The sequence below is a fragment of the Diabrotica undecimpunctata genome, chromosome 8 (assembly GCF_040954645.1).
Source record: "Diabrotica undecimpunctata isolate CICGRU chromosome 8, icDiaUnde3, whole genome shotgun sequence".
Taxonomy (NCBI): Eukaryota; Metazoa; Arthropoda; class Insecta; order Coleoptera; family Chrysomelidae; genus Diabrotica; species Diabrotica undecimpunctata.
In genome coordinates this window covers 1561987-1589517 of record NC_092810.1, presented here as the reverse complement: position 1 = coordinate 1589517, position 27531 = coordinate 1561987, and the positions used below count along the sequence as shown (strand labels likewise).

The 27531-nt window shown below is 34.4% G+C and overlaps 1 protein-coding gene across 1 annotated transcript in view; it reads right to left on the bottom strand.

The window, feature by feature from the left end:
- LOC140448256 (zinc finger MYM-type protein 6-like) overlaps nucleotides 1-23984 on the bottom strand; it is a 32334-nt gene extending 8350 nt beyond the window's left edge. The window contains exons 1-2 of the mRNA XM_072541360.1: nucleotides 23907-23984; nucleotides 22898-23587 (exon numbers count right to left, since the gene is read on the bottom strand). Of these exons, the coding sequence (XP_072397461.1) occupies nucleotides 22898-23587; nucleotides 23907-23984 (768 nt within the window). The remainder of the gene's footprint in view (nucleotides 1-22897; nucleotides 23588-23906) is intronic.
- Between the last annotated feature and the right edge of the window lie 3547 nt (nucleotides 23985-27531).

Genomic DNA, 27531 nt, shown 5'->3' with positions numbered 1-27531 from the left:
TTTTCCAGCGGAAGCCTATTTCTTTTAAAAGTTTCCATAACGTACTTCGACTCATTTCTGGGTAATCCTTATCCTCTCGAACTGAGACAAGAACTTTATCGAATGTTGGAAATTCTTGTCTAAAGAAGAATTCATGCACTTTCCGTCGAAGTCCTTCTTTAAAATGATATTCTATTTGAAATTTTGGTTTCCCTGGAGCATTACGTGGCATTTGAAAACTACCACATTTCTCTTCTTTAATAACTCTGTAAATCGTAGATTTCCCAACACCAAGTGTACTGCTAACTAACTCAACGGTCTCATCAACACTTTCACATAAACGTTTGTCTGTAAATGATTTAAAACAATTAAATATTAATGTTTTTTCATTAACTGTTAAAGGACCAATTTTTCGGCGTTTACACGGCACTTCCAAATTTTCCATAACACTAGTATACACAATAAACTGCACCTTGCAACTGAAGTACCTACTTTTAGTGAACTGTTAAGAATTTTGAATACGCCACTTGGACCTTCCTACAAAATGGAAAAACCCACTATCACATTTTCTGTGGAATAAGTTTAGAAGGTAATTATCTAGTCAATTACTGTCGTAGATTCCTGGAATTAAAGAATTAAATGTTTGATTGTTGAAACCCTTACTTCGTGGAATGCACTCATTTCAGATAAAATAAAACGTTTTATTTTATCTAAAGAATTAAACTTTATTTTGCAAATAGGTAGGTACTTATTAAACTTTTATTGGGTATATATAACCAATAAAATAAACATCTTACATTTCTTGCAAATTCATTAGTACCTGTTAACCTCCATCACTCCGACACTGGCAACCTTATTTAGGGATTAGTAACCCTCACAACTATTGTATTCTATTCTGCTCCAACCTTTATACCTGGTGGTCATAGTCAATTTAAAATTGTTTTCCTATATACTTCTGTAAACTTGTTGACAAATATCTGTTTTTCATTGAGTCACCCGTATCAACAGTTTAGGGATTTGCATACATAATTTATTGTTTTATTACTCTCTCATACATAAAAATACACTATAGATGGGCTATCACTCTGTCGGGTTATCAATACGATATTCGGTATAAAATAGGGGCAGCAATTAATAAATCTGATCTGAATTTATCACGATTACCCTGTGGTGAAAATACAAAAATTACAGATTGTTTGTATTCTTTTAGCTTGGTAGATCAAATACCTTTAAATGCTTGTCACATTGGATTTGTGACAACATTTGTTTAAATCAACAAGGATTTGTTGTTATTAAAAGTAAAGATTTTATTTTGTCGGGTTGACCCAGGGAAGTGAGTGATAAATCCTTGAAACCATACTTTAAACGTCGAAACGAATTGTCACTGAAACCAACTTGCATCCTATTAGGAAATAGAGTAGTTATTCCAAAAAAAATTAAAAGATAATGTATTAGACTTATTTCATGAACAACATAATAATATTGTTCGTAATAAATTGTTGTTACGTTCATATTGTTGGTGGCCAGATGTGAATGAATCTATTGAAAAATTTTTGTAATGTATGTCAACAATACAGCCCATACAACTTTTACAGAGTATATATAGATTTCTTCTTTAAATTTAAATACACGTTTTTGATTTTAACTGATCAGAAATCAAAATGGTTAGATGTCAAATTAATGTCAAATTGCACAGATGCATCAGAGACTTTGTCAAAATTAAGAGATATGTTTACTATAATTGGTCTTGCGGTCGAATTAGTCTCAGACAATGGACCTGCTTTCAATTCCAGTGAATTTGTGGCATTTTGTCAAGCATATGGAATAAAACCACTGAAGATACTCTCAAAGTAATGGTGCTGTGGAGCGTACTGTTCAAATAGTAAAGACAAATTCGGAAAAGGCCCTGTTGATTATTAAGAGAGGGGAGATTAATAAACAATTGGTTATTCAGAAAATTCAAAACTTTTTATATTCTTATAGAACAACTCCTTTAACGGCTACAGGGATTTCTCCGAGCGAAAGTTCATCCTAGAACTAGATAACTAGATTTAATGTTAAAACCTTCTTGCCATAATAGTAAGCATTCATCGATTTCAATCAACAATGATCATACCTTGTATAAAGTTAATAAATGTGTTTATATTAAAAACAAACAAACAAAATTACGCCAGAAAGGTAAGATTATGAAAATTTTAAGCTACTGTACTTATCTAGTATGTAGTAATGATGTTATAATATTCTGTCTACAATTTTCTCATTTCCTTATTTAATCTTCTTATATCATCTACAAACTCAACCTGTCAACGACTCATTCACTTTCTTCTTTGATATATTCAACAAATCAACCTCGTAGCTATAGTATATCTATCTCATCAGACGTGATTTATCGACGTTTACCTGTATTAAGACTTTTCATATCGTTTAGTAGGTATATAAACAATTCGTTCCAGGCCAATTTTACCGAAACCACTTAGCTGGTTCGGGTTACTGTCCAGTACAAGAAATATTTTAATCGATAGATAAAATCAGCCAATCAAAAATCCATCAGCGTTAAAGTTGCAGGTTGCTATATCTTGTCGATTAAGATTGAAACGTCGTCAAATCTGCATAGCGACACGACTGGTTTTGGCCAGTCTTCGACGATCCATCGACCAGTGGCGTACTGAATTTTACGTGAAAATAAGGGGAGCGTATTTCATGTATGGAATTTTTCAATAGTTTTTTAATATTTAAACACATATACCAGAGTATCTTTAAAATTCGATGCCTATTTAGTTCCTTCTCGCATTTCATTACTGGAGAACATCTTAACTCATCAACTGATACAGTTACTAAAATTTTCATTGACCAAAATGTCTACACAAAAATGTTTGATGTAAAATTCTTTTTTTGATATCATTTATATTGTTATTTCTATGGATTCAGAGATTAAATGAAGTAAACGTGGTTCTCTACTTTATTTTAACTTCACAAACAAACTCAGTGAATTACAAATATCATAAATTCTAATTACATTAACAATGATCACTTACAATTCACAGGGATATAGTTTACAAAACAATTCGCTGCTACTACTCAAATTTCGATATCTAACCGTCGATAGAACGGTGTGCGGAACACTTTCGGAGGTAAAAAGATCATTTTCGACTTCGTTAAAGCACAGGACCACAATTAGGGGTATGCAACATAAGAATATATTCAACGTACAGTTTGTACAACTTTTTATGGCAGATTTTGTTGCCATTACTATTGACTACTTACTATTGACTCCGTTATCAAACTTTTTTTGATTGACAAATCTGGATAGAACTACACCATATAAATGGATTTTCTCTGGCTTCTTCTTACTGCCGTGACCAGGGGGAACATGGAGGGTCTTCAATCCATGTGAAAGAGGGTGTGGTTTGGAAGGAACGTTCTGATATATGTTCTGAATCGGAGAAATATAATTTTGAAGTGAGTGCTGTTGAAATAGACTATTGCCTTTTTAATTGTGTTGTGTTGTGTATTTATCTGCCTGGACGTGGCTCTATTGATGTTTTTATGTCAAAACTGGATCTAATACTTGATGTCCTAGTCTCCGAAGGTAAGGCTATAATATTAACAGGTGATTTTAATATAGATTTCAAATCAAATACACTAAGTAAGCAGAACTTAGTAAATGAATCACTTATTTGAGAAACCCCATAAGTCCCAAAACTAAAACTTTCGGAAAAACAGAAAAAACTGTGTGAGGAAAACACGAAGATTTCTACATGTTAAATACTGACCTAATTCAATTTATATACTGCTTGCTGACTTTTTCTATCCAATATTTTTTGAAAAAAAGATTGAGAATAAGCTCTATTTAAGCTCAAAGTTGGTTGACTTATGGGGTTTCTCAAATAAATTGTTAAGCGTCACCTGAAACTAAACTTTATAAGGAATTAAAATGAAAAAAAAAATACACATAGCACTGTAGTTTATATTAAAAAGTACAAAAATATCATTACAATTAAAAAAAAAAAAAACGAAATGTGTGATCATTCATCTTCTTCTTCACGTATATTATTGGTCGTTGTGGGCCAGTTGAACAATTCATTATAATAATCCTGGATATTTTCTACATCCGGTATATAACTTTGTAATTTTTTTATATCAACAATCTTCTTATAATTGATCTGAATCTATCCACTGGGATATCCCAATGCTTCAGGCAATATTAGTGCATTTTTTTTATTACTGTTAAGCCTGAAGGTGTGATTGGTTAATCCGTTAATAAAAGGGTGTGCTACAACCAAGTTTGCGTTCTCGTAGGAGTGGTGAAAATGCATGAATTGGCTTATTTTTAGTTGAACCTTCTGATTCCTTGGAATTTTTTGCCACTGGATTCCGCAGATAACATGTTTTTTTTGTAGTACTCTGGCCACCAACTTTTGTAATCAATTACGTCTTCAGCATTGACCAATACCACATTAAAGCGGTTTTTTTTACATGAAGTTTTTATCAGTTGCCAATATTCTTCGATGGTGTATATACGGTCTACTTTTCTAATTTTTCTTTTAATCACCGCAAAATTCCTATCACAGGGTAGGAAAGAATGACCCCTAATAGGAAAATAATGGTCAATAGTCTTAAATTTTAACACAATGTGGTTTTTATTTTGCGCCCCACACCCGTCAGAGAAAACATGAAGATATTTCACTAACGGCATGTTTTCTTTAAAATATCTAATGAGAAATGAGAAAACTTCATTCGGCCCCTTCGTACCGTTACCCTCATGATACGAGAAAAACGTCGCTTTTCTTGTTTTATTATTGTGAATACAAAAAACGTTCACTGTTACCTGGCGAAGATAGAAAACTTCTTGCAACGGAATTTGTGGCAATTGAAGATTCTGCATAAAATCTATAGAAATAACCCCAATTTCCTCGTTGGACTCGACCGTTTCTTTAACCAATTTCATTTGAGTTGAAAATTTCTTAGCTCGACGTAGATGAACCATTTTCTCGGCGGCTGCAATTCTCTTTGCATCATCGTTTAAATGCGTACTATTTATTTTCATTGCAAGCCCCTCACACACACAACATGTGTCCACCTGAGGTCTTCCAAATGATAATTCAAAGTCTTCTTTAAAAACTTTTCTGTAGTATGAATACTTAACATTTATTTATCTACGTGTATTCACAACACAAGATTGAACTTGACTGCAAATTATTGGCATTATTGCATCATCCGTATCGACGACATGCGCGGTGCATAGAAGAAACGCCTTTAGTCATGGACTTATGGTGTTTCTCTAATACATCGCCAAATCACACCGCTGTAAATAGGTTACGAATACACTGATTGAAGGCGTTTCTTTACAAAAATGTGTATTTACATTCATTTCAAGTTCATTTTAGTGAAAAAACGATTTTGGTAAAATTATGACTTATGGGGTTTCTCAAATAAGTGATTCAAATGTTTTAGATTCTTATGGCTTAACCGTAACTGTAAATGATTATACAAGAGTTACTGCAACTAGTAAAACTCAAATTGATTATATTGCTACAAACATAAATCACCCACAAAAAACAATGGTTGTGGAAGGTTTTATCTCTGATCATCGTGCGCAATTGTTTCAATGTAGCATTAGCACAGACAATGATGCCTATATATTCATCCGTTCATATAGTAAAAGGAACATAAATCGTTTTCTTCAAACCCTTGAGTCAACAAATTGGTCAGAAGTATTTAATACAATTTCTGCTGAGGATAAATCATTAGTTTTTTTAAATACTATTCAAAATTACTTTCGGTCCCATTTTCCACTACCTAAATGTAAACCTAAAAAATGTACACGTTCGAATTGGTTTACGCAGGAACTGTACAATTTAAGGGATCAGCTAAAACTTTTAGAAACGATCTGTCAGAAAAATAGTAATCTTAGGCCAGTCCTTCATTTGGCAAAGGCAGAATATTCAATTAAATTAAAAGCAGCTAAAAGTAGTCACTTCATGAGACAGTTAAACGAATCATCAAATAAAATGAAATGTATTTGGCATTTAGTAAACTTAACAGTCGGGAAACAAAATAACTCAAAAGTACCTAGTGATGATAACAGTAATTTAGCAGACAAATTTAACCACCATTTTGTTGAAATGGCTCCAAAGTTACTTGCCGCTTTGGATCCTACTAAAATAGGTGGGTTTACATCAGCATCAAAAAACCGTAATAGTTGTTCTATGTTTTTATATCCTACTAACCCACAGGAAATAACTAGTATAGTCGAAAGTTTTAAATCCAAACATAGTTGTGGTTTTGATCAGATTTCCCCTAAGTTATTAAAACAATGCATTCATGCTCTCGCAGATCCACTGACGGATATTTGTAATGCCTCTTTTCAACAAGGAATATTTCCTAGTATGTTTAAACTATCTATTGTAATCCCTTTATTCAAAAGTGGTGATAAAGATGACCTTAACCACTATCGTCCCATAAGTCTCTTATCTGTGTTTTCAAAGATAATTGAAACTCTGGTTTATACTAGAATGAACGCATTCCTAAAAAAGCATAGTGTCTTGCATAATTTTCAACATGGTTTTATATCTTCTAAGTCTACAACTACAGCTCTTGCAAATTTCGTCAGCTTAGTGTTGGATGCTTTGGACAGACGAGAGAAGGCATGTGGTTTATTTCTCGATTTGTCCAAGGCTTTTGACACTTTGGATCATAATTTGTTGCTAATAAAACTTGAGGGTATTGGTATTCGTGGTGTAGTTCTAAAATGGTTTACTTCCTACCTAGAGAATAGAAGACAAAAAGTAAAGATAACATCTAATGAACTTGTAAACGAATCAAACACATTGGATATCCATTATGGTATCCCTCAGGGTAGTGTATTGGGTCCTCTACTTTTTATAGTATTTATTAATGATATGGCTTTGTTAACTAATTCACTGACTGGGGTTAACATCATCAGTTATGCGGATGATACTAACATTCTAGTCACAGGAACGTCTGATCAAAATTTGCAAAATAAAACCACACAGATACTATCCACCATCAACAGTTATTTCTTATCCAACAAATTAGTTTTGAATAAAGAGAAATCAAAGTATATGATTTTCACGTCAAATAATTTATTAAACCATCAAGCCACTATAGAAGCAGCAATAGATAAAACAGACTGCACGAAGTTGCTGGGGGTACTTCTAGACAGTAATTGTAAATGGTCAAACCACATTTCTAATTTGAAATCCAGATTAAGTAGCGCATGTTATGCATTGAGAATTCTTTCACGTCTCTTTCATACATCAGTATTAAAAACAGTATACTTTGCCCATTTTTACTCAATAGCCAAATATGGCATTGAAGTCTGGGGTTGTACCTCTGAGTTAGAGCAGATATTCGTACTTCAGAAAAGAGCTATTAGGATAATGTATAAAATGAAATTTAGAGATTCTTGTAGAGGCATCTTTAGACAAAACAATATTCTTACAATTCCTGGTCTGTATATATTTTCGTGTATAATGTATTTACATAGCAAAATTTATGAATTTAATAAATTTCAATTTAACCATGTTTATTCAACAAGATTCAGAGACAATCACTTTATGCTTCCACAACATCGTTCCGTTTTGTTGGAAAGTAGCACACACTATGCAGCCATAAGTTTCTTTAACAAATTACCAATAGATATACGAATGAATTTACATCAGCCAAACTTTCGGAGGTGTGTACATCAATACATTTGTGAGCTAGAGCCATATTCTAAAAATAACTTTTAAGTATGTTTTATCGTGTTTATTAATTTATATACTTTTAAGATAACTTTGTAAAATGTAACTTTGACTTGTCTCATACATGTACTTTGTATAATGTCGCATGTGATCAATAAATTTGACTTGACTTGACTTGACTTGATAATCTTCTATATGCCTGTAATTCTATCGCCGTTTTAATTTTTTTGTTTCAAAATTCGAGGAAAGAGAAATTTGGGAAGACGAAGAATATCGTGGCTTAACAACTAAAGGAAATGGTTTGAATGTAGCAGTCTAGAACTATTTGGAGTGTCCACATAGCCATGATGATTTCCAACCTTCGATAAAAGATGGAACTTAAAAAGAAGAAGATGGCTTTACTTTCAGTTTTTATTCGTACTACATTTGAAACCTATTTCTTCAAGAGCCTTTCTTCTTCCCAAAGTGCAGATGACAAGATCAGATCTAAGAATATCAAGAATCAAGATATCTGCGACAGAGAACAAGAAAACAAAAAAAAAGGCGTAATGTCCTCGGCGAATAACGGATTAAAGAGTTCATATTAATGGGAATATATGAGCTCATATATTGAAGCGGAAAAAAACCAAAACCATGCAAATTTGATACTAATTCCCAGATTTGATATAATTTCAAAAATATCTAAAAATTAACAGTTAGGGCTAAGAAGATCGATAGCTTTTTCGATTTATTTTACAGTACCAGTTCCTCGACTAATATGTATATGATCTTATATACCATTTTACCAACATTGCCACTCAAAAAACGTACTATTTCGTCACCTGTGACCGATCGTTCGACACGCCAGTGGACTCCTTTAAAAGACCAACAATACGAAGCGGGTAAGCAGGTAGTTGGTGGGTGAAGATGGCTCCATATGGGTCCTCTTGCAGGCTTGTTAGACTACCGTATACCTTAACGCGGGTACGTCATACCATACCTGCCTATGTGTATATACAAAATGCCATTGCCTCTGCCTACCAATAATATTCTCACACTTTGTGCCTAAGAATAGGTTCGTACATGGTTTTTATTATTCATGTCTGGACGGCTAATGAGCCGTGTGAATAAACAGCGTGTGAATTCAATTCAAATTTAAAATAATTAATTACTTACGGTAACTGCGCAGTATAGATCTTCTACAAGAAGTCCCCATTCTTGTTGAATCTTCTTAATACTTTTGGAGTACTGTTGGATATGTGAGCCATACAAGAAAGCTCTTACATTCACTTCGGTATCCACAACTTCAATGTTTCCGATTCAGTTTTGATATTTTTAGCGATCATTTTTTTATTCTATAACACTTGTTACTCTTCTTCTTCTTCTTCTTCTTCAGTGCCTTATCCGGTCCGGATGTTGGCGATCATCAAGGCTATCATGGTTTTGTTGACTGCTCTGCGAAACAGCTCCGCTGAGGTCATCCCAAACCATTGTCGGAGATTTTTCAACCACGAGATACGACGGCGTCCCGGTCCTCTTCTGCCACTTGTTACTCGTTACTCGTTAAATAACCATTCTTCTTTCCTACTCTTCGTATATTCATATAGATAATGACCATTTTGTACAGTTAATGTGGTTACGACAATTCCGTATTTATTCCAGGATTTATTCCATATAGAAAAAGTCCCTTGGCGAAACAGAAGAAATATTAAAAAGCTAGAATGTTCTAGATATCATCTAAAATATCCTCTCTCCTATAATAATAAGAAAATCTCTCCTCAATTTTCAAATTTCCCTTAAATATTGCCTCCTCCAACAAATAATTTCTTCTTTCTCTATGAGCGCAGATTTTCTATTGTAATTCTCATAAACGAATCCTAATTCATGTAACGTTTTCCAAAATTTATCTCTTAATATTTGGCAAAGATTCGTCTTCGTTAATGTCTACTATAAGGTTATACAAAGTAGGAATCTTTTTTTATAGAATAGAATAGAAATATACCTTATTGTCATTGAAAATTGTACAATATTTTGTGATAAAATGATGTTTTCAACGAGAAAGCACATAAGTCAGGCTTTTATAAATCTCTCAATCATTTTGGATAGGGCCGATAGTATATATACTCCATTCGCTTAGCTCGGGCATATTTTGACAGATTCATTGTCGGAAACCTACAACACAACAATTCCTACTTCTCAGTATTAATAGCTCAAGTATCCTACTATTGCAGACTTCTTTCTTAAAAAAAAGAAGAATTATTTTAAATAGTGGAAGTGTATACTAAACCCATAAAATTTTGGGTAGTATATATTTAAAAAATATATTTTAGTTGTTATAATTTAACATAACTATTTATTATATGGTGCAGATAAATAAATATTGATTGTCGGTAATTCGCAAAGTTCTATTTTATTTACTATTTAGTTTGTTTACTATTAATATTGGCTATGAGTACGTGTGCTGTGCTTGGTTGTATAGTATAGTGTATTTTTATGTATGAGAGAGTAATAAAACAATAAATTATGTATGCAAATCCCTAAACTGTTGATACGGGTGACTCAATGAAAAACAGATATATGTCAACAAGTTTACAGAAGTATATGGGAAAACAATTTTAAATTGAGTATGACCACCAGGTATAAAGGTTGGAGCAGAATAGAATACAATAGTTGTGAGGGTTACTAATCCCTAAATAAGGTTGCCAGTGTCGGAGTGATGGAGGTTAACAGGTACTAATGAATTTGCAAGAAATATAAGATGTTTATTTTATTGGTTATATATAACCAATAAAAGTTTAATAAGTACCTACCTATTTGCAAAATAAAGTTTAATTCTTTAGATAAAATAAAACGTTTTATTTTATCTGAAATGAGTGCATTCCACGAAGTAAGGGTTTCAACAATCAAACATTTAATTCTTTAATTCCAGGAATCTACGACAGTAATTGACTAGATAATTACCTTCTAAACTTATTCCACAGAAAATGTGATAGTGGGTTTTTCCATTTTGTAGGAAGGTCCAAGTGGCGTATTCAAAATTCTTAACAGTTCACTAAAAGTAGGTACTTCAGTTGCAAGGTGCAGTTTATTGTGTATACTAGTGTTATGGAAAATTTGGAAGTGCCGTGTAAACGCCGAAAAATTGGTCCTCTAACAGTTAATGAAAAAACATTAATATTTAATTGTTTTAAATCATTTACACACAAACGTTTATGTGAAAGTGTTGATGAGACCGTTGAGTTAGTTAGCAGTAGACTTGGTGTTGGGAAATCTACGATTTACAGAGTTATTAAAGAAGAGAAATGTGGTAGTTTTCAAATGCCACGTAATGCTCCAGGGAAACCAAAATTTCAAATAGAATATCATTTTAAAGAAGGACTTCGACGGAAAGTGCATGAATTCTTCTTTAGACAAGAATTTCCAACATTGGATAAAGTTCTTGTCTCAGTTCGAGATGATAAGGATTACCCAGAAATGAGTCGAAGTACGTTATGGAAACTTTTAAAAGAAATAGGCTTCCGCTGGAAAAAGAATCCCAGAAAGTCTATTTTATTAGAAAGAAGCGATATTGTCATATGGAGAAGACATTTTCTAAGAACCATAAAGGAAATGAGAAACCAAAAAAGAAAAATATTTTATCTTGATGAAACATGGATCAACGAGGGTCATACACCAAATAAATTTTGGCAGGATGAAACTGTTATAAGTCAAAGGCACGCTTTTGTAAATAACTTATCTACTGGTTTAAACCCACCATCAGGAAAGGGACGCAGGCTGATAATAGTACACATTGGCAGTTCAGACGGTTTTGTTGAAGGTGGTTTATTAACTTTTGAATCAACTCGTACCGGTGACTACCATGAAGACATGAACACTGATGTCTTTCAAGAATGGTTCGAACAAATGATAGATCTTCTTCCTAAGAACTGTGTAATAGTAATGGATAATGCAAGTTATCACTCCAGACTTATAGAAGAACTGCCCACAACCAAGTGGTTAAAAAAAGACTTGCAGAATTGGCTGAGTTCAAAAAATATTACGTACCATCCCGGATCTATAAGAAAGGAACTTTATTCGTGTTGAAATTTATGAAATTGCCAAAAATCGAGGAATGACAGTACTTAGATCCCCACCATATCATTGTGAATTAAACCCGATTGAACTGGTATGGGCACAGATAAAGAGTGAAGTTTCAAGAAAAAATACCACTTTTAAAATTCATGATGTTAAACAGTTGTTTTTGGAGGCCGTAAATAATGTAAAACCTGAAAACTGGGAAAAGGCAGTAAATCACACTATTAAAGAAGAGGAAAAAAATGTGGAAGCTGGACAATATTACTGATAAAATGATCGAGCCAGTTATTATAAATCTTGGTTCTGAAAGTTCATCTTCTGAATCTGATTTGGATTTGTAACAAGTAGCTGTAAGTTTTATATTAATATTTTTATTCATCTATTTAACATACCTTAGACGGTTTTAAAAACTCTTTTTCTCTTTTGTAATTTTTAAAAATTAAAAAAAATGTGAATTTTTTAAAACCATTTTTAATGTAGGCCAGTCAGTTCTAATATAGTGTGTGATAAAAGAGGTCACTTTTGTTTACATACACATAACACTTTATAACACTGAAATAATTCATTTATTTTTTACAATTATTCAAAGTAATTTTTCAATTAATCTTGAGCACGTCCATGGAGTGGTCGGAGCTACCAGTTAAAATTATGCTAATTACTCTCTCGTTCATAAAAATAAACTATAATTTCCAGCCACTTTTAGTCTGTCAAAAAGTAACTATCTTCGCAAAAAAATAATTACTAAATTCACTAGAAAGTTCGGACTGAGAATAGCGAACCGAGTATATCTATAGATGCAGACATTAGATTTTTCACCACCCTTATGAAGAGGAATAATAATGGCTGTCTTTAGGCACTCTGGAAATACACCTTTTTCAAAGGAATGGTTAATTAGTGGACCAAGACTTCTAACCCATCTTTTGGGAGATTTAGGAAAATTTTTATAAATAGTCCATCAGTGCTACAGGAAGATCTGCTTTTGATACTATTTTGGTGCCTTAAAAGTCTATAAATAGTTTTTTCTCCAACTCGGATCATACATTTGACATTACAGTTTTCATTGGCACGTTTGAATGACATTTTAATTTCATAGGAGCAAAATTACACGTTTGTGACATTTTAACACACAAGTTCACTTCTTAATATTGATTTTTATTATAGAACTATAATCTATTTCTAATGAGTGTAGAGTAATAAAATCTCATGAAGTATTCAAAAGCGCTACAGGGTAATCCGTCAATAATCCGTCAATAAATTCCTTCCGCATTGCAAAATTCTGTCGTCTCATAAAGAGCAGGTAGGTATCACCCTGTTTTAAGGGATTAGTCCATTGTTATCGACAGATAAACACTGAGCCAGAGGCGCGCTAGTGGGTTAATTGACAAAAGAATATGCATTCTTAAAAATCATATTAAAGGAAATAAAAATGTAATACAGCAGAACAGTGTTATTAAAAAAATATAAAATGTAACAAGTGTCTTCACCTAAGATTTTTATTGGTCTTCCTGATTTTCTCTTGCATGGACTTAACTGGCCTGATATCTTTCTTTCTCGCAATAATTTAAAAATCGTGGACTGTCCAATTCCAGTCATTCGGGCACATCTCTCAACACTTTCTTGCACAGACAAACTAGGGTGATCGTGTTTTATGCAATCATATACATTTAAAATTATAACTTTTTCACTAACAGATAGCGGAGAATTTTTTACACCTCTTTTCTTTGGAGTAAATGTCGCCATTTTATAACTTTTTCACTATTTCTATATCACAATTTTACTGTACGTTTAATTGGTGTAGTAACAATTACTAACTCGAATGTCGAATGTCGAATGATAATAATAAAATAAAAGAGGGATTATAATGAAAGTGTAAGTAAAACCTCATTACGCGTTATTAGTCTTCATGTTGATTTATTTTAGTTCTTAGTAATATTAGGAGGTGCGTCATACCCTTATCAGTTTCTTCTAATGCTTTTATTCGTTCAGTAAGGAAATGAATTTGTTTTTATAAATAAAAATGTAATTAGCTTTAATGACCATATAATGGAATACGAGTTTGAAGAATAAGTTAATCGAAAAATTAAATAAAATTGGTTATCACAAAATATCCAAAATATGATATTTTGAGGTACATCAATTTTTGACGACGAAGTTGACATCCGTCCATTTGCCTACGCCCATGACGACACCGAAATTCAGGCAAATTTTATGACACTTCATGATTTATTACTCTACACTCATTTGAAACCAATTATAACAATTCTACGAGTTATAATCACAGAACTTTACAAACACAACATGTTAATCTTAACTAAAATGATTCACTATCTGCAAAACACGTTCCGTCGCTTGGAAATTTTAATCCTTTCTAAGAAAGTTCAGGGCTTATAAATAGACCCTCTCCTTGTTGGAAATTGTAAATATTTTGTATCTATAGAGATTGCGTACCTATATCATGTTTTGATTAAAATAATTACAAAATTGAAGACAAGAATTGAAATAAATTGGTATGTTTAAAAATTTTAGAAAATCTTTGTCACTGTTTTATGATGTTATATTGAGTTTTATCTCAAGTGCAATAAAATTGGTGCTATCAAACATTTTCAAATGTACTATCGTAGTAATTGAATTTTAGAACACTTAACAATGATTCTTCCTCCCTTTCTCTCTTCCTCAATACCAAATAAAGTTTAATTAAATTTTATTGGAACCGACAATCGAAAAATTATTTCGTAAGACCCAAACTTTGATAGAATTCTTAGTTTTATATAAGTTATATACCTTACTTTAAAATATTTCATATTATCATCCGTTTATTAACAATAAATCTTGTTTATCGTAGGATTATATAACGTATATAGCCGTTGTAAAGCATAAATGGGGATTAAAAAGCATTATCAATTTGCAAAAGTTGTAAAACTTTTATAATTCATCGTTAAACAGAGGAATTTTTAAATACAATTTTATTTATGACAAATGCAACTGCACAAATAGCTATAAAAATCTTTTAAAAAAATAATTTATGGCGAATAAAATTACGAGTAATAAAATTAATATTTAGATAATACATTAAATAATTTATCCGTTGAATAAGATGACGAATACGAACTAGAATAGATCTAGAAAAAATTTTAATAGACCTTTACCAACAATATCTGGAACAAAAATCAGATAAATGACAATACAATCAACAAGTACTTGCAAATTACAACCAAGGAATACTCGATTTTAAGGAGCGGATAGGATGGTTTTTGCTTTTGCGAAATCTATATTGTGACCTGTCTGAACATGATATTGGGCTAGGTCTGAAGTAGTGGAATGTTTTACATATATAGAATGTTTGTAAATACGGTTGTGGATTCGTCGGTTTGTCTGTCCTATGTATGTTCGTGGGCAACTGGAACAAGGTATCTCGTAGACACCATGGTCTTCACTAGAGATTTGGTATTTTGCGGATCTGACGAGATTGGACAGCTTTCAATGAGTAGTGAAGGTGATTTTCATGTTTAGAGGGTTATGAACTCTATTGTCCTTGTCAATAACACCTTTGATAAAAGGTAGAAAGGTTTTGGGTTCATTAGACGACAAGAAAACCCGATAATATGCATACGTGACGATCGCCTAAAACGCGTGAAAACTTTTAAATACCTTGGCATCACAATCAATGACCAATCGGATCCACAAGAGATAAAAACCCGAATACAAATGGCAAGACAAGCTTTTGTGAAATTCAGACCGCTCCTATGTAATCAAAACCTAAATTTCGAAATACGCTACAGAATGGTCAAGTGCTACATATGGTCCATCTTGTTTTATGGCATGGAAACGTGGACTTTGAAAAAAACATCTATCAACAAACTTGAAGCATTTGAATTGTGGTCATTGAGAAGAATGATGCGCATACCTTGGGTGGATAGAGTTCGAAACGATGACGTCCTTAAGAGAGCCGGCTTGGAAAGAGAACTCTTTAAATTTGAATGAGCCTTGGGCACATATTGAGAGGAGCAAAATATGAAATACCACAGTTAATCCTACAAGGGAAGATCGAAGGTAGGAGAGGAGCCGGCCGCAAACAATTATCCTGGTTAAGGAATATTAAATAATGGACAGGAATACACAATACAGGCGAGCTGTGTCACGCCGCCAAGAACAGAATTCTAGTAATGAGATAGTCGCCTACACACTTTGGTGTATGGCATGTTAAGAAGAAGAAGACGACAAGAATTCTTTTTGGATCGAATAGGGTTTAAACGTTTTTAAATACTGCTATTGATTTGGGTTTTGTGGTAGCTGTTTTGTAAGAGTGTTTGCCTTATTGAATTGATTTCGGATGATCTTTAATTCGTCGCTAAGTCTTATCGAACGGAAAACAAGAGTGTTGATAACTGAATTGATGTGACTGGGCATTAGATAACAGTTTGTATGAGTGGGTTTCCGGTACACCGAATAATAAAAACTATGAGATGGGTGTTTCTGAATAAGAACATCAAGGAATGGCAAAGACGCTTCAGACTCAATTCCATCGTGGATTGAATACTAAGATGTGAGGAGAGGAAGGGATATAAAGTGTCTTTACCATGGAGCCAAATGACAAATATGTAGTGTATAAGTAACCAACAAGTGGGTTTGATATTTGGTGAGTACAGGGCTGTTGTTTCGAAATATTTCATGTAGATATCAGCTATTTCGGGAGAGAGGGGGATCCCATTAGATTAATTTTTTATATAGATTTTGAAAAGAGTTGGAGATAAATAACATCCTTGTCTCAAGCCTTTATTGATAGGAAATGCTTCTGAAATTTCATTCTCCATTTTAAGATATATTATCAACGCAAGATCTACCAGCACGAAATCCACTCTGATCTTCTATTTCTTCATATTGGTTTTCGAGTCATCTTCTGGAAGATCCAATCTTCTGGAAAATTTTGTTGTTTGTTTAGACATTTTTTAAAGATATTCGCTAACAATTCTGTTTCCAGGTCGTGTGGCTTTCCCGATTTTCATTTGCTTTAAGGTTCATCTTATCTCGTCAGCACTGATTGCTTTTACTTCGTTTTGTCTATTGAATCTGTTCTGAAGTCTCTATAATTTATTTAGCAATATAATCTTGCTTCCTTCAATAGGGATTTGTAATATTTTTCCCATCCTGACATCCTTATGGGGTTTAATCTTCCTGTTCTTTTGTGTTCTTTTCTGAGGTTTCCTGTAAACTTCCATGCTTCATACACCCCATTTTATTTCTTCACATTTTTTTGTTATTTCTTTTTGTCACAGTTTTTTTACGTTGATCTAAAAAATGGATAATAAACCTAAATGAAAATAGAAAGATCCGTTCCTGTACTATCCTTATCCATTCCACTGACACGTGGATTTAAAAATTGTTGAAAAGTTTCGAAATTGCTTCGAATGTCGTAATTCATAGACACACAACGTCTCGTTCGAGATAAACTTCATCAACGGCTTTTAGGTTCATAAAACTTTATAACAAAGGATGTACATAGAGTGTATTTATGAAAAATAATCTTTATGAGCGTTAAGAAGACGTGTATGTGTGTTTGTACCGCTGCATCAGCGGATGGATTTGGTGTCGTAAAAGTAAGGCGCCCTCGTCAAAGACACGTTCCTTTAATTGGTTTATTATTGTCTCTTTTACAGTATCGCTTTAAAGACATACATTAGGTCATACTCGAAAATATACCGGTGGGTAGAAGAAATACAGATTTGAAGGTTTTCTTCTTCTTATCACTTTTACAATTTGCCGAAATATTTTTTTATTGGTTGCTGCGCGAAATAATTCTTCCGTCAAAGAAGCAAAACTTACATTACTTATTCGTATCTGTCATCGAGGGTGCACTGTGATGGGCAAAGTCTGCATACTCTCAGGTGCTCCACGTTATGTATTTCCCCACATTCACAAAGTGCGTCGCTGTCTGTCTTGATGCCCCATTTAATGAGGTTCAGGACCACATTGCAAATTAATTATAGAGACTTCAGAACAGATTCAATAGACAAAAACGAAGTAGAAGCAATCAGTGCTGACGAGATAAGATGAACCTTAAAGCAAATGAAAATCGGGAAAGCCACACGACCTGGAAATAGAATTGTTAGCGAATATCTTTAAAAAATGTCTGAACAAACAACAACATTTTCCAGAAGATTGGATCTTCCAGAAGATGATTCGAAAACCAATATGAAGAAATAGAAGATCAGAGTGGATTCCGTGCTGATATATCTTAAAATGGAGAATGAAATTTCAGAAGCATTTCCTAACAAAAAAGGCTTGAGACAAGGATGTTCTTTATCTTCAACTCTTTTCAAAATCTATATAAAAAATTAATACAATGGGATCCCCCTCTCTCCCGAAATAGCTGATATCTACATGAAATATTTCGAAACAACAGCCTTGTACTCATCAAATATCAAACCCCCTTGCTGGTTACTTTACTTTGATGACATATTTGTCATTTGGCTCCATGGTAAAGACACATTATATCCCTTCCTCTCCTCACATCTTAGTATTCAATTCACGATGGAAGTTGACTCTGAAGCGTCTTTGCCATTCCTCATTGCCTTCAGGGGCAACAGCTGTGCGTATGCGATTGAGTTTCCGCCAGGTTCTCCAGTCCAGGTTCATTCCATTAGGTCGTTCTGGATGTAGGGGGAAGAGTTCGGGTGGTTCGACGCTGACATTTCTCATAAACCTTTTCCTTGATTTAAGTCGGCTGATTCCTGGCGGTTCGTCAAACCCGTATAATTGGTGCCTTTCATCGAAAGTTTGCCTGAACTTCTCCACATATTGTGAGGCGCATCTACGGTCGTCTGGTGATGCGAATCCAGCCAGGCTTCATACAACCGGTAATTATTCTACATGTTTCATTTAACGCCATGGTGACTTGTTGGGCGTGTCTAGATCTACTCCAGACGGGACAAGCATATTCCCCTGTTGAGAAACATAAGGCCTCAACTGTTGTCTTCAGGACCTGGGGGTTTGCACCCCACTTGCTCCCTACAAGTTTCCGAAGAAGGTTGTTTCTCGTAGAAACCTTTTGTCTTGTGCTCTGACAGTGAAATTTATACGTTAGTGACCGGTCTAGTATTACTCCAAGATATTTGGGCCTATCAGTATGTTTCAAGCGTTGTCTCTCCCAAGATACATTCAGTTTTACATGCTCCAGTTGGTTGTTGAGATGGAATGAACATAGTTGGGTTTTAGTAGGGTTTGGCTTTAATGAGTTTTGTTTGTAGTAAGTTGACATCATGTTTAAAGCCTCTTCCATTGTCGACTATACTTGTGTGAGTGTTTTCCCCTTTACGGCTATACCAAGGTCGTCAGCGTAGACAAAACTCTCAGTCTGAGGGTGCATTGGTTGGTCGTTGGTGTAGATGTTAAATAAGAACGGCGCCAGAATGGTTCCTTGAGGTAGGCCATTTTTTTGGGTTCTCCATCTGCTCTTCTTTCCATTTAGCATAACGTAGAAACGTCTATTACACAACAGTGATCTAATGATATTTACCAGGTCATAGTCAAGCACAGTGTTATAGATCTTAGTTAGCAAGGTTCTGTGGTTTATCGTATCATAGGCCGCTGTGAGGCCCATCAAGGCTACTCCCACTATCTCTTTCTGCTCAAATCCCTCCTCTATGTATTCTGTTCGGTTCAGCATTTGGCCTGTGCATGATTTACCTGGTCTGAAGCCTGCTTGTTGTGGGATGTTTTGCATCTAATTTTTCCTGGATGCGGTTTAAAATGAGGTGTTAATACAATTTATACAAATGGCATATCAGAGATATCGGACGTTAGCTACTCAGTAGTTCAGGGTCTTTCCCAGGTTTCAGAAGGGCTACTACTTTTGATTTACGCCACAGTTTTGGAATCTGGTAGGTAGAGCGACAGATGTTAAATAGATCGAGCACCCATTCCCATTGTCTCGCTTTTTGCCCGAGGTGTTTTATCTGCTTTGTTAGGATTTCGTCCACCCCAGGTGATTTTCCATTTTTCATACAGTCCATGCTATTTTTGAGCTCTTCGATGGTAAATGGGTTTCGCAAGAGAGTTGTTTCCTGGTCCTGAGTTGTTATAATCTTTGTCGTTTTTCAACGATTGTTTCTTAAAGAAACAAAAGTTAAGTCATTACCCTAAACAGTGGCGTAAATATTATACCTTCATTAAAAATTAAATAAGAAAAATAATAAGCAGGGTGGCCCATCCTATACGCCTCGGTGTCTGTACGAAAAACTACTTAATATCTTAAGTTTTTTTCTTCATAGATATATACAGGACTATTAACACTACAATTTAAAAATAATGTTAATTATACAGGGTGCTCCAAAAAAGTGTGGTATTACAAAGTTATATTTTTTCCTATGGAAGACATTTTTGAATTGTCCGTAAAAAATAAGATACACTTTTATAAGGGTTCCCTATATCTACATACAGGGTGTTTTGGTTTATTTCGATTTTTCTAAAAATGTAAGGTTTTAGAAAAAATTAAATGTCCACGAATTTAAGAATTGGAAACAAATTTTTTCTTGGATCTTAATGATAGACTATATGTCATTATGTCATATTTAAACAGATGTATATTATAGCAAAATTTTTTATAAGGTGATCAAAATATTATATTGTTTAATGGCACATTCAAGCTGTAATAACGTACTTATTTTAAATAAAACACCCTACTACTACCACTATTTTATTGGGAATAAGCCACAATTAAAGGTTAAAGTACGCTTATTGACGTTTCAATTTCCCCTTCGGACATCGTTCTCAAAATACAAAGGACCGAAGGGACATAAAAATGCATACTCCACCCCCTCTGGCGCCTAGACGAAAAACGATCTGATACTAAAAGTAAATTCAGTAATATAAAAAGTTGATTATCATAAGCGTGCTAATGCTTATGTTTTCCTAACAATAAAAATCACATTTAACTATGATACGAATAAACGAGGTTAACGGCTGCTGACTCGGTAACATTTTTTTTTTAATTCGCCAACGTTACTATTCATTACACGCTGTGCATTGTTAATTATTATAAACAATGGATTACATTATATTAAAAAAGACGTATTTATGATTATTGTCATGAGCTTTACTTTAATAAAAATAAATGAAGAAATACCTGCTAAATTTATGAAGGAAATGCTGGAGGAAATGAGTTTGTTTATGTTCTGTATCTTAAATTTATTTCAAGTCATCAATATACTATTTTTATTGGGAATAAGCTACAATATAAATTTAAAATAAGTTTATTTTTGACGTTTCCCTTTTCACTTTCACTTCACGGAAATCGTTCTCAAAATACGAAACATTAATAGATGAAAAAGATAACAAAAATTTTTTTTAATGAAATAAATAAAAATAAAGAAATAAGAGAATATAAATATATTTATTCATGGTAACACAATAAAGATGCCACCCTAAATAGCATGCTTGTATCAACACCATACTAATCTCGCAAGTTCTTCAACCATGAGATTCTTCTTCGTCCTGGACTGAGTTTGCCTGCTATTTTTCCTTGCGTAATATTTTGTAGCAACCTACATTTGGAACCTCTCATTACATGTCCGAAATACTCCAGCTTTCTCTGCTTGATGCTTTTTATGATCTTATAGTCTTGCTGAGACGTTCTAGTATTGTGGAGTTTTGAATCTTCTCCACCCAGGAAACTTTTAAAATTCTTCTATAGCACCACATTTCGAAAGCCTCAACAGCCTGGCCTTCACAGTCCAGGACTCGACACCTTAAGATAAGACCGATAACATATAGCAGCGAAGTGGGCGGATCCTCAGTGCCAATTTTAGGTTTGTGTTACATAACACCTTGGACATCCTTCTAAAAGCCGCTCTAGCCTGCTCTATCCTAGATCTAATTTCGCCATGACTTTCTGCGTTACAATTTAATTGCTGTCCAAGGTAAATGATTTTTTCAACTTGCTCAAGTTTGGTGTTATTTACATATATAGACGGTTTTATATGCTGTTGTTTACTTATTACGAGTATTTTGGTTTTCCGTATGTTCAGATCCAGACCTGCCTCCCTACAACTCTCAACGACACTATCAAGTAGTGTTTGCAGATATTCTTGACTAGAAGCTAGAGTACTGTATCGTCCGCATATCGCAAATTATTGATGACTTCACCGTTCACAATATGTCGACGGCACAATACGTCAGTGGTTCCCAACCTTTTTCCCATGATCGCCCCCTTAGACAGGTTTCACCAGTTATGAATCCTACAATCGCCCCCCCCCCCAATTAAATTGAAACAAATAATGAATCTATACAAAAGATAAGTATCCATATTTATTTATTTTTACATTTCGTAAAATGATAAATGGTTATATGTGTGTAAAAGAATTGTTAATGGCTTCCTTGGGAGTGGTGTCCCTCACATAATTTCTTTATGTCTGGCTCAATGTTGGTTAATACCAACCTCAAATCCCCTCTTTCTGTTAGTTCGAGCCTATTTCTTTGTCTGTTTTTCAATATACACACAGAACTAAAACCTTTCTCCACTAGATATGTTGTGGGGAATGCCAATAATAATAATTTGATTGCATTCCACAAGATTGGATACACTTCTTTTATCCGCGGCCAAAATCTTTCGTACCCACACTTCCGAAACAAACTTTCAATTTCAACATCATGTCTCAAATCAATCAAGTTTTGTTGAAGAGAAGAACATACCGTTGAAACTTCCACGCTGAAAGGATTGATAAACCAAGTTGGCACTTTCAGACTAGTCAAATCTTGGGAATCGGGACTGCAGATCTTGCATATTTTCTTCTCTCTCTTCTCTGCATATTTTCTTCAAAAATAGATAGTTTGTCAATGAATGCTCCGACTACTCCCTTCGCTTTGGCCATATTTATGTTCTTCCCCTGTAGTTGCAGGTTCATTTCATTTAATTTTTGAAAAATATCTGATAAGTAAGCGATGTCATTTCGCTTCTCTTGTAGTTCTGTACTCAGTGTTGGGTCAGTATTATTAAGAAATTCAATAACAGTATTCATGAGACTGAAGAACCGCCTTAAGCAATTGCCTTTAGAAAGCCAGCGGACTTCCGTATGTAGTAGCAATGTATTAAATATCTCATCATTTTCTTCACAAAGTGTACGAAATATTCGATCATTCTTTGGTTTTGCTTTAATTTGATTTACCGCATCTATGACAAGTCGAAGAGAATCGTGCAACCTCCCACTCAAATTCTTGACAGCCAAATGCTCTCTGTGAATGATGCAGTGAACACAGAAAATTCCAGGTACTGCTTGTTTCAGATGTGCAATAAATCCCCAATGGCGTCCTGTCATTGCTGCTGCACCGTCAGTAGCACAGGCGATCATATTTAATAAGGGAATCTCTTTTTCCTCAAAAAATCTCTTAATGACCTCAAATATGGAAGATCTTTTTGTATCAGTAATCAGACTTCTAACAAATAGCATTTCCTCGGCCATTTCTCCATTGTCGTCAATGAATTGGACATATTGGAGCAAAGCTGTTCTGTCACTCAGGGTACTCTCGTCAAGTTGCACAGTAAACTCTCTGCTTTTCAATTTGTTGCAGAGAACATCTTCGACATTCGCTCCCATTTCATCAATCCTTCTGGAGACAGTATTATTGCTGAGAGGAACTGCATCTGTTATTTGGCTGGCCTGACTGGGTCCCAACATAGTATCAACTATCTCGTTGACAGCTGGAAGGATGAGTTCTCCAATTGTGTGCGGCTTGCCACTTTTTGCTATTAAGAATGATACCTTGTAGGAAGCAAGTAAACCCTTGTCGGTTTTCTTGGTAGCTTTTGCAATCAATGACCCAACAGTAACTCGCCTTTCATACTTTGCCTTGAGCTCCTGTAAACGAAAGAAATACACATTCACTTTAATTATTATAAGTAATGGTAATAAAGTTTAAAAAAGGTTTTCTTTCAGTCTGACTTTTGGTAATAGAAAGTAAAAATAATTATAATATGTTGATACCTAGATACAGTTACGATCACTAAATAGTTTACACTTTAATTTTTACATTGCAATACTTTTGACGTAAAAGGTGCGTTTAAACGGGGTAAAAATTTAAAAAATAGGCTCCTAAATACGTAAGTCTGTAAACTATTCAATGATTGTAACTGTACATAGAAAAAATACATCCTACAAACAAAAGACTTTTACTCACCGCAAAATATTGGACGGGTCTGTCTGACTTATCTGAATGAATCCTCTTCAAGTGATCCATAAGACGAGGCGGCTTCATGGATTCGTTTGACAAAGATTTTGCACAAATGAGACACAATGGTAGATTCTTATTCCTTGGCAATTCAATGAATCCATATTTCAAATACTCCGTTGAGTACTGCCGGCACTTTTTTTTTAGGTGCTGACATTTTGAGAGCAAAACAAAAGAATAATTAATTACAACTTATTGAGAAGGCAAAGAATAAAAACACTATCTCGCAATTCTCAATAAATAATTATATTGCCACGCGTCGTCGTCTCTGTCCGAATTCTAACATTGTGACTAATAATAATAAGATAAGATCTGTGACTAGATAAGATGTTTGTGTTATTATTACCTGCATTGGTATACATATATTTACTTTTTATTATGCTATGGATATCCGATCGAAAGTATTGTATTTTTTTCTCTATTCTTATTTTTCTCAATTACCCATTTCTCGTTTTCCGGATGCTAAACGCCCCCCTTATCGCCCCCTTTTCTCTGTCGCCCCCCATATGGCCCCCTTCGCTCTATCGCCCCCCTGAATATCTCAAACCGTCCCCCGGGGGCGATCGCCCCCAGGTTGGGAATCACTGCAATACGTGACATACGCGGCAGAAACAAGACCTGATACAGAGAGAACAAAAAGGATGTTAGAAACAGCAGAGATGAAAACACTTAGAAAAATTGATATTAAGACACTATGGGACAGAGCTAGAAATACAGATATACGACATAGATGCAAGGTGGAGAACATCAAAAACTGGGTAAGAAATAGAAGAGTAGAATGGAACGATCATATAAGCCGATTGACAACAAATAGAGTAGTAAAGACGACAAGAGACGGTTCCCCAATAGGAAGACGATCAGTAGGAAGACCACGCAAACGATGGAATGACAACTTACTGGAGGCACATTGAAAAACAGACAGAGTCATGTCTATATAAAAAGAAGAAGAAGAAGAAGACCGTTCACAAGTATTCCTTCTTGTTTTTAAGAAAGTGCTTTTCTGAAAATTCTTTCGGAGTAAACGTTGAAAAGCAGGGGTGATAAGAGGCATCCCTGTCGTACTCATCTTTTAATATTAAGAGCCTGTGATTCTAGACCATCTACCAAGACTGATGTTGTTTGATTCCAATATAAATTTGCAATTATTCGAACATCTCTGCCGTCCAAGCCAATGTCTTTTAGAGCTTCGATCAATATAGAGTGTTTAACACGATCAAATGCCTTTCGGAAGTCAATAAAACAACAGTATATGTCTACAGATATATCTCGACATCTTTGAGCAAGTACGTTCATTCCAAACAGTGCCTCTCTCGTTCCAAACCGGTTACGGAAACCAAACTGTGTACCATCCAGCTATTCTTCGCATTTATTGTAGATACGACCATGTATTACCTTCAGAAAAATTTTCAATAAGTGGTTTATCAAACTGATGGTTCTATAATCAGCACAGGTTTGTGCTGTTGTCTTTTTAGGTAGAGCTATAAACAGTGAATTAGACCAACCATTAGGACCTATATGTCCTGGACATACAATATTCTGCTCTTTCCCTTTTGATTGCTAAGAGCACAGGTATTGTATGTATGGATATGCAATAATTATTGTTCCCTTCATAACACATTTTTGAGCTTAATTCACAGTTTTGAAATGTCATTTATACCACACCAAACGCTTTAGGACATGCAATGTCTGTGCAGGATGATAGATTGTTAGGAGGTCATCAGGGTACAGTGAATAATTCAATAATAGAAAAAAAATGGACATACAATAAGTGTGCTTTAAGCCAATGATATATCTTCTTCATTGCAGAGAAAGTTCGGTCCAATTTTTCGGTCACTGATTTATGATATTACGTTAGGAATTATCAGATGTGTCATAAAAACGACGCTGTCAATAATTGTCAAATAACTTGCAGTTTCAAATCACCGATTCCATTTTTAGGTTTCACGCAAAACTTCACTTCCCTATTAGAACCGTTAAATGTATAATTGACCTTACATGGAACACTATCCAAGTGTCTGCCGAGATAAACCAAATTGACCTCGGAAGTGGTCAATCAGCAACGACAGACATTACATCTAACGTTTGTATCTATTAGTTTGTTCGAGATACAAATTTAGAAAGCAGGAAATTTACAAAAAAACATATCACACAATTCTATCTTCCAGTCGTATTATTTTTTAAAAAGAATAGCAAAATAATGTTAATAAGTTTTTTGAGAGGTAATTTTTCTTCAAATTATCACAGAGACGGATTGTATACGTGGAGATGACCAAAAGATGGCCCAAATAATATTGTCAGGAATAACTTTGATTTTATCATGATCACTAACATTTTTTTTCTTCGTCAAGTTTTCATCTTCGTCACAAACTAAAAACAATCAAAAGAACCAAAAAGAAACTATTGAATATTTAAATATGTAGGACAAAAGAAACAAGAAATATAAAAATACATGAGCGCCCTCAGGATTATTTCCAGGGGGTGCATCTGCTTTTCAGAAGAGTGCATTTTCATCTACACATACTATTAACCAATATAAAATATAGAACTACACATGTATAGCTATTGTAACGAAATAGCCCATCTCCGATGCGGGGTATGTGTCACAAAACAGTTACATGAGCAACTAGAAGAACGCGATGAAGACGGGTCCAAGAAGATCCTCCAAGAACGACTGAAGAATGTTCTTAACAAGAATGGAGATGACCCAGAGATATTCCAGTTTCGATCAGCAGATATACAATACCCAGTAATAGTGAGAAAATTTTGATGACCAGACCTGATGGTTACTGCCAAGAGGGAAGTTTAAGGATGGTCGAAGATGTGAACAATGACGAGCAAAAGCTTTGGTGAGAATTCGAGATGTCGTTCCTGTAAGAGTTATAAACTTAAAGGGAACTGCTATTAAGTTAAGTAAAAGAACTTTGATCGGACAGTGTGCTCCCGTGGCTTCGATTTGTTCTATGAATACTAATGGGAAACCATCGAAATCTAAGTATCCAAAGAAGCTTGTTGAGATGGTGATTAAAACGTGCCAAGATCTTGATGAAGAACGAACTAAAAAAGTGAAGTCTATGCTCATAGAATTTCAAGATGTTTTTGCCATTGATAAGAAGGATAAGGGCAAAACAAGCATAGTAAATCATAAAATTAATATCGAAGACGATCAGCCAATTAGACAACAACCTAGACGACCTCCATTTTTATTTTGTTTTATTACATTTGTGTTTGAGCTAATGATTCTTTATTAAAATACATAAAACTACACACACACACCAGGGTATGAAAAAAAATTAGTGGGTCACAAAGGATGCGCACAAAAATAACCGGCCACAGAAAAATAGGTTTGGAAAACGCTGACGTAATTGAAGACCTTGGGACCAGAAGGGGGCAAGCCACAATTTCATCAAAATTGAGTTAAAGTAGAAATCGCCCACTTTAAGACCGTATTAATGTCCCGAAGAGAAAATTTCAGCTTTTTTCTTATAGATGGCGCCGCTGTAGTTAAGTCCCGTTGTGTCACCATTACTTTATTTTTCAACATAACGAGACAAGCCACGCCACAGTAGCAATCAAC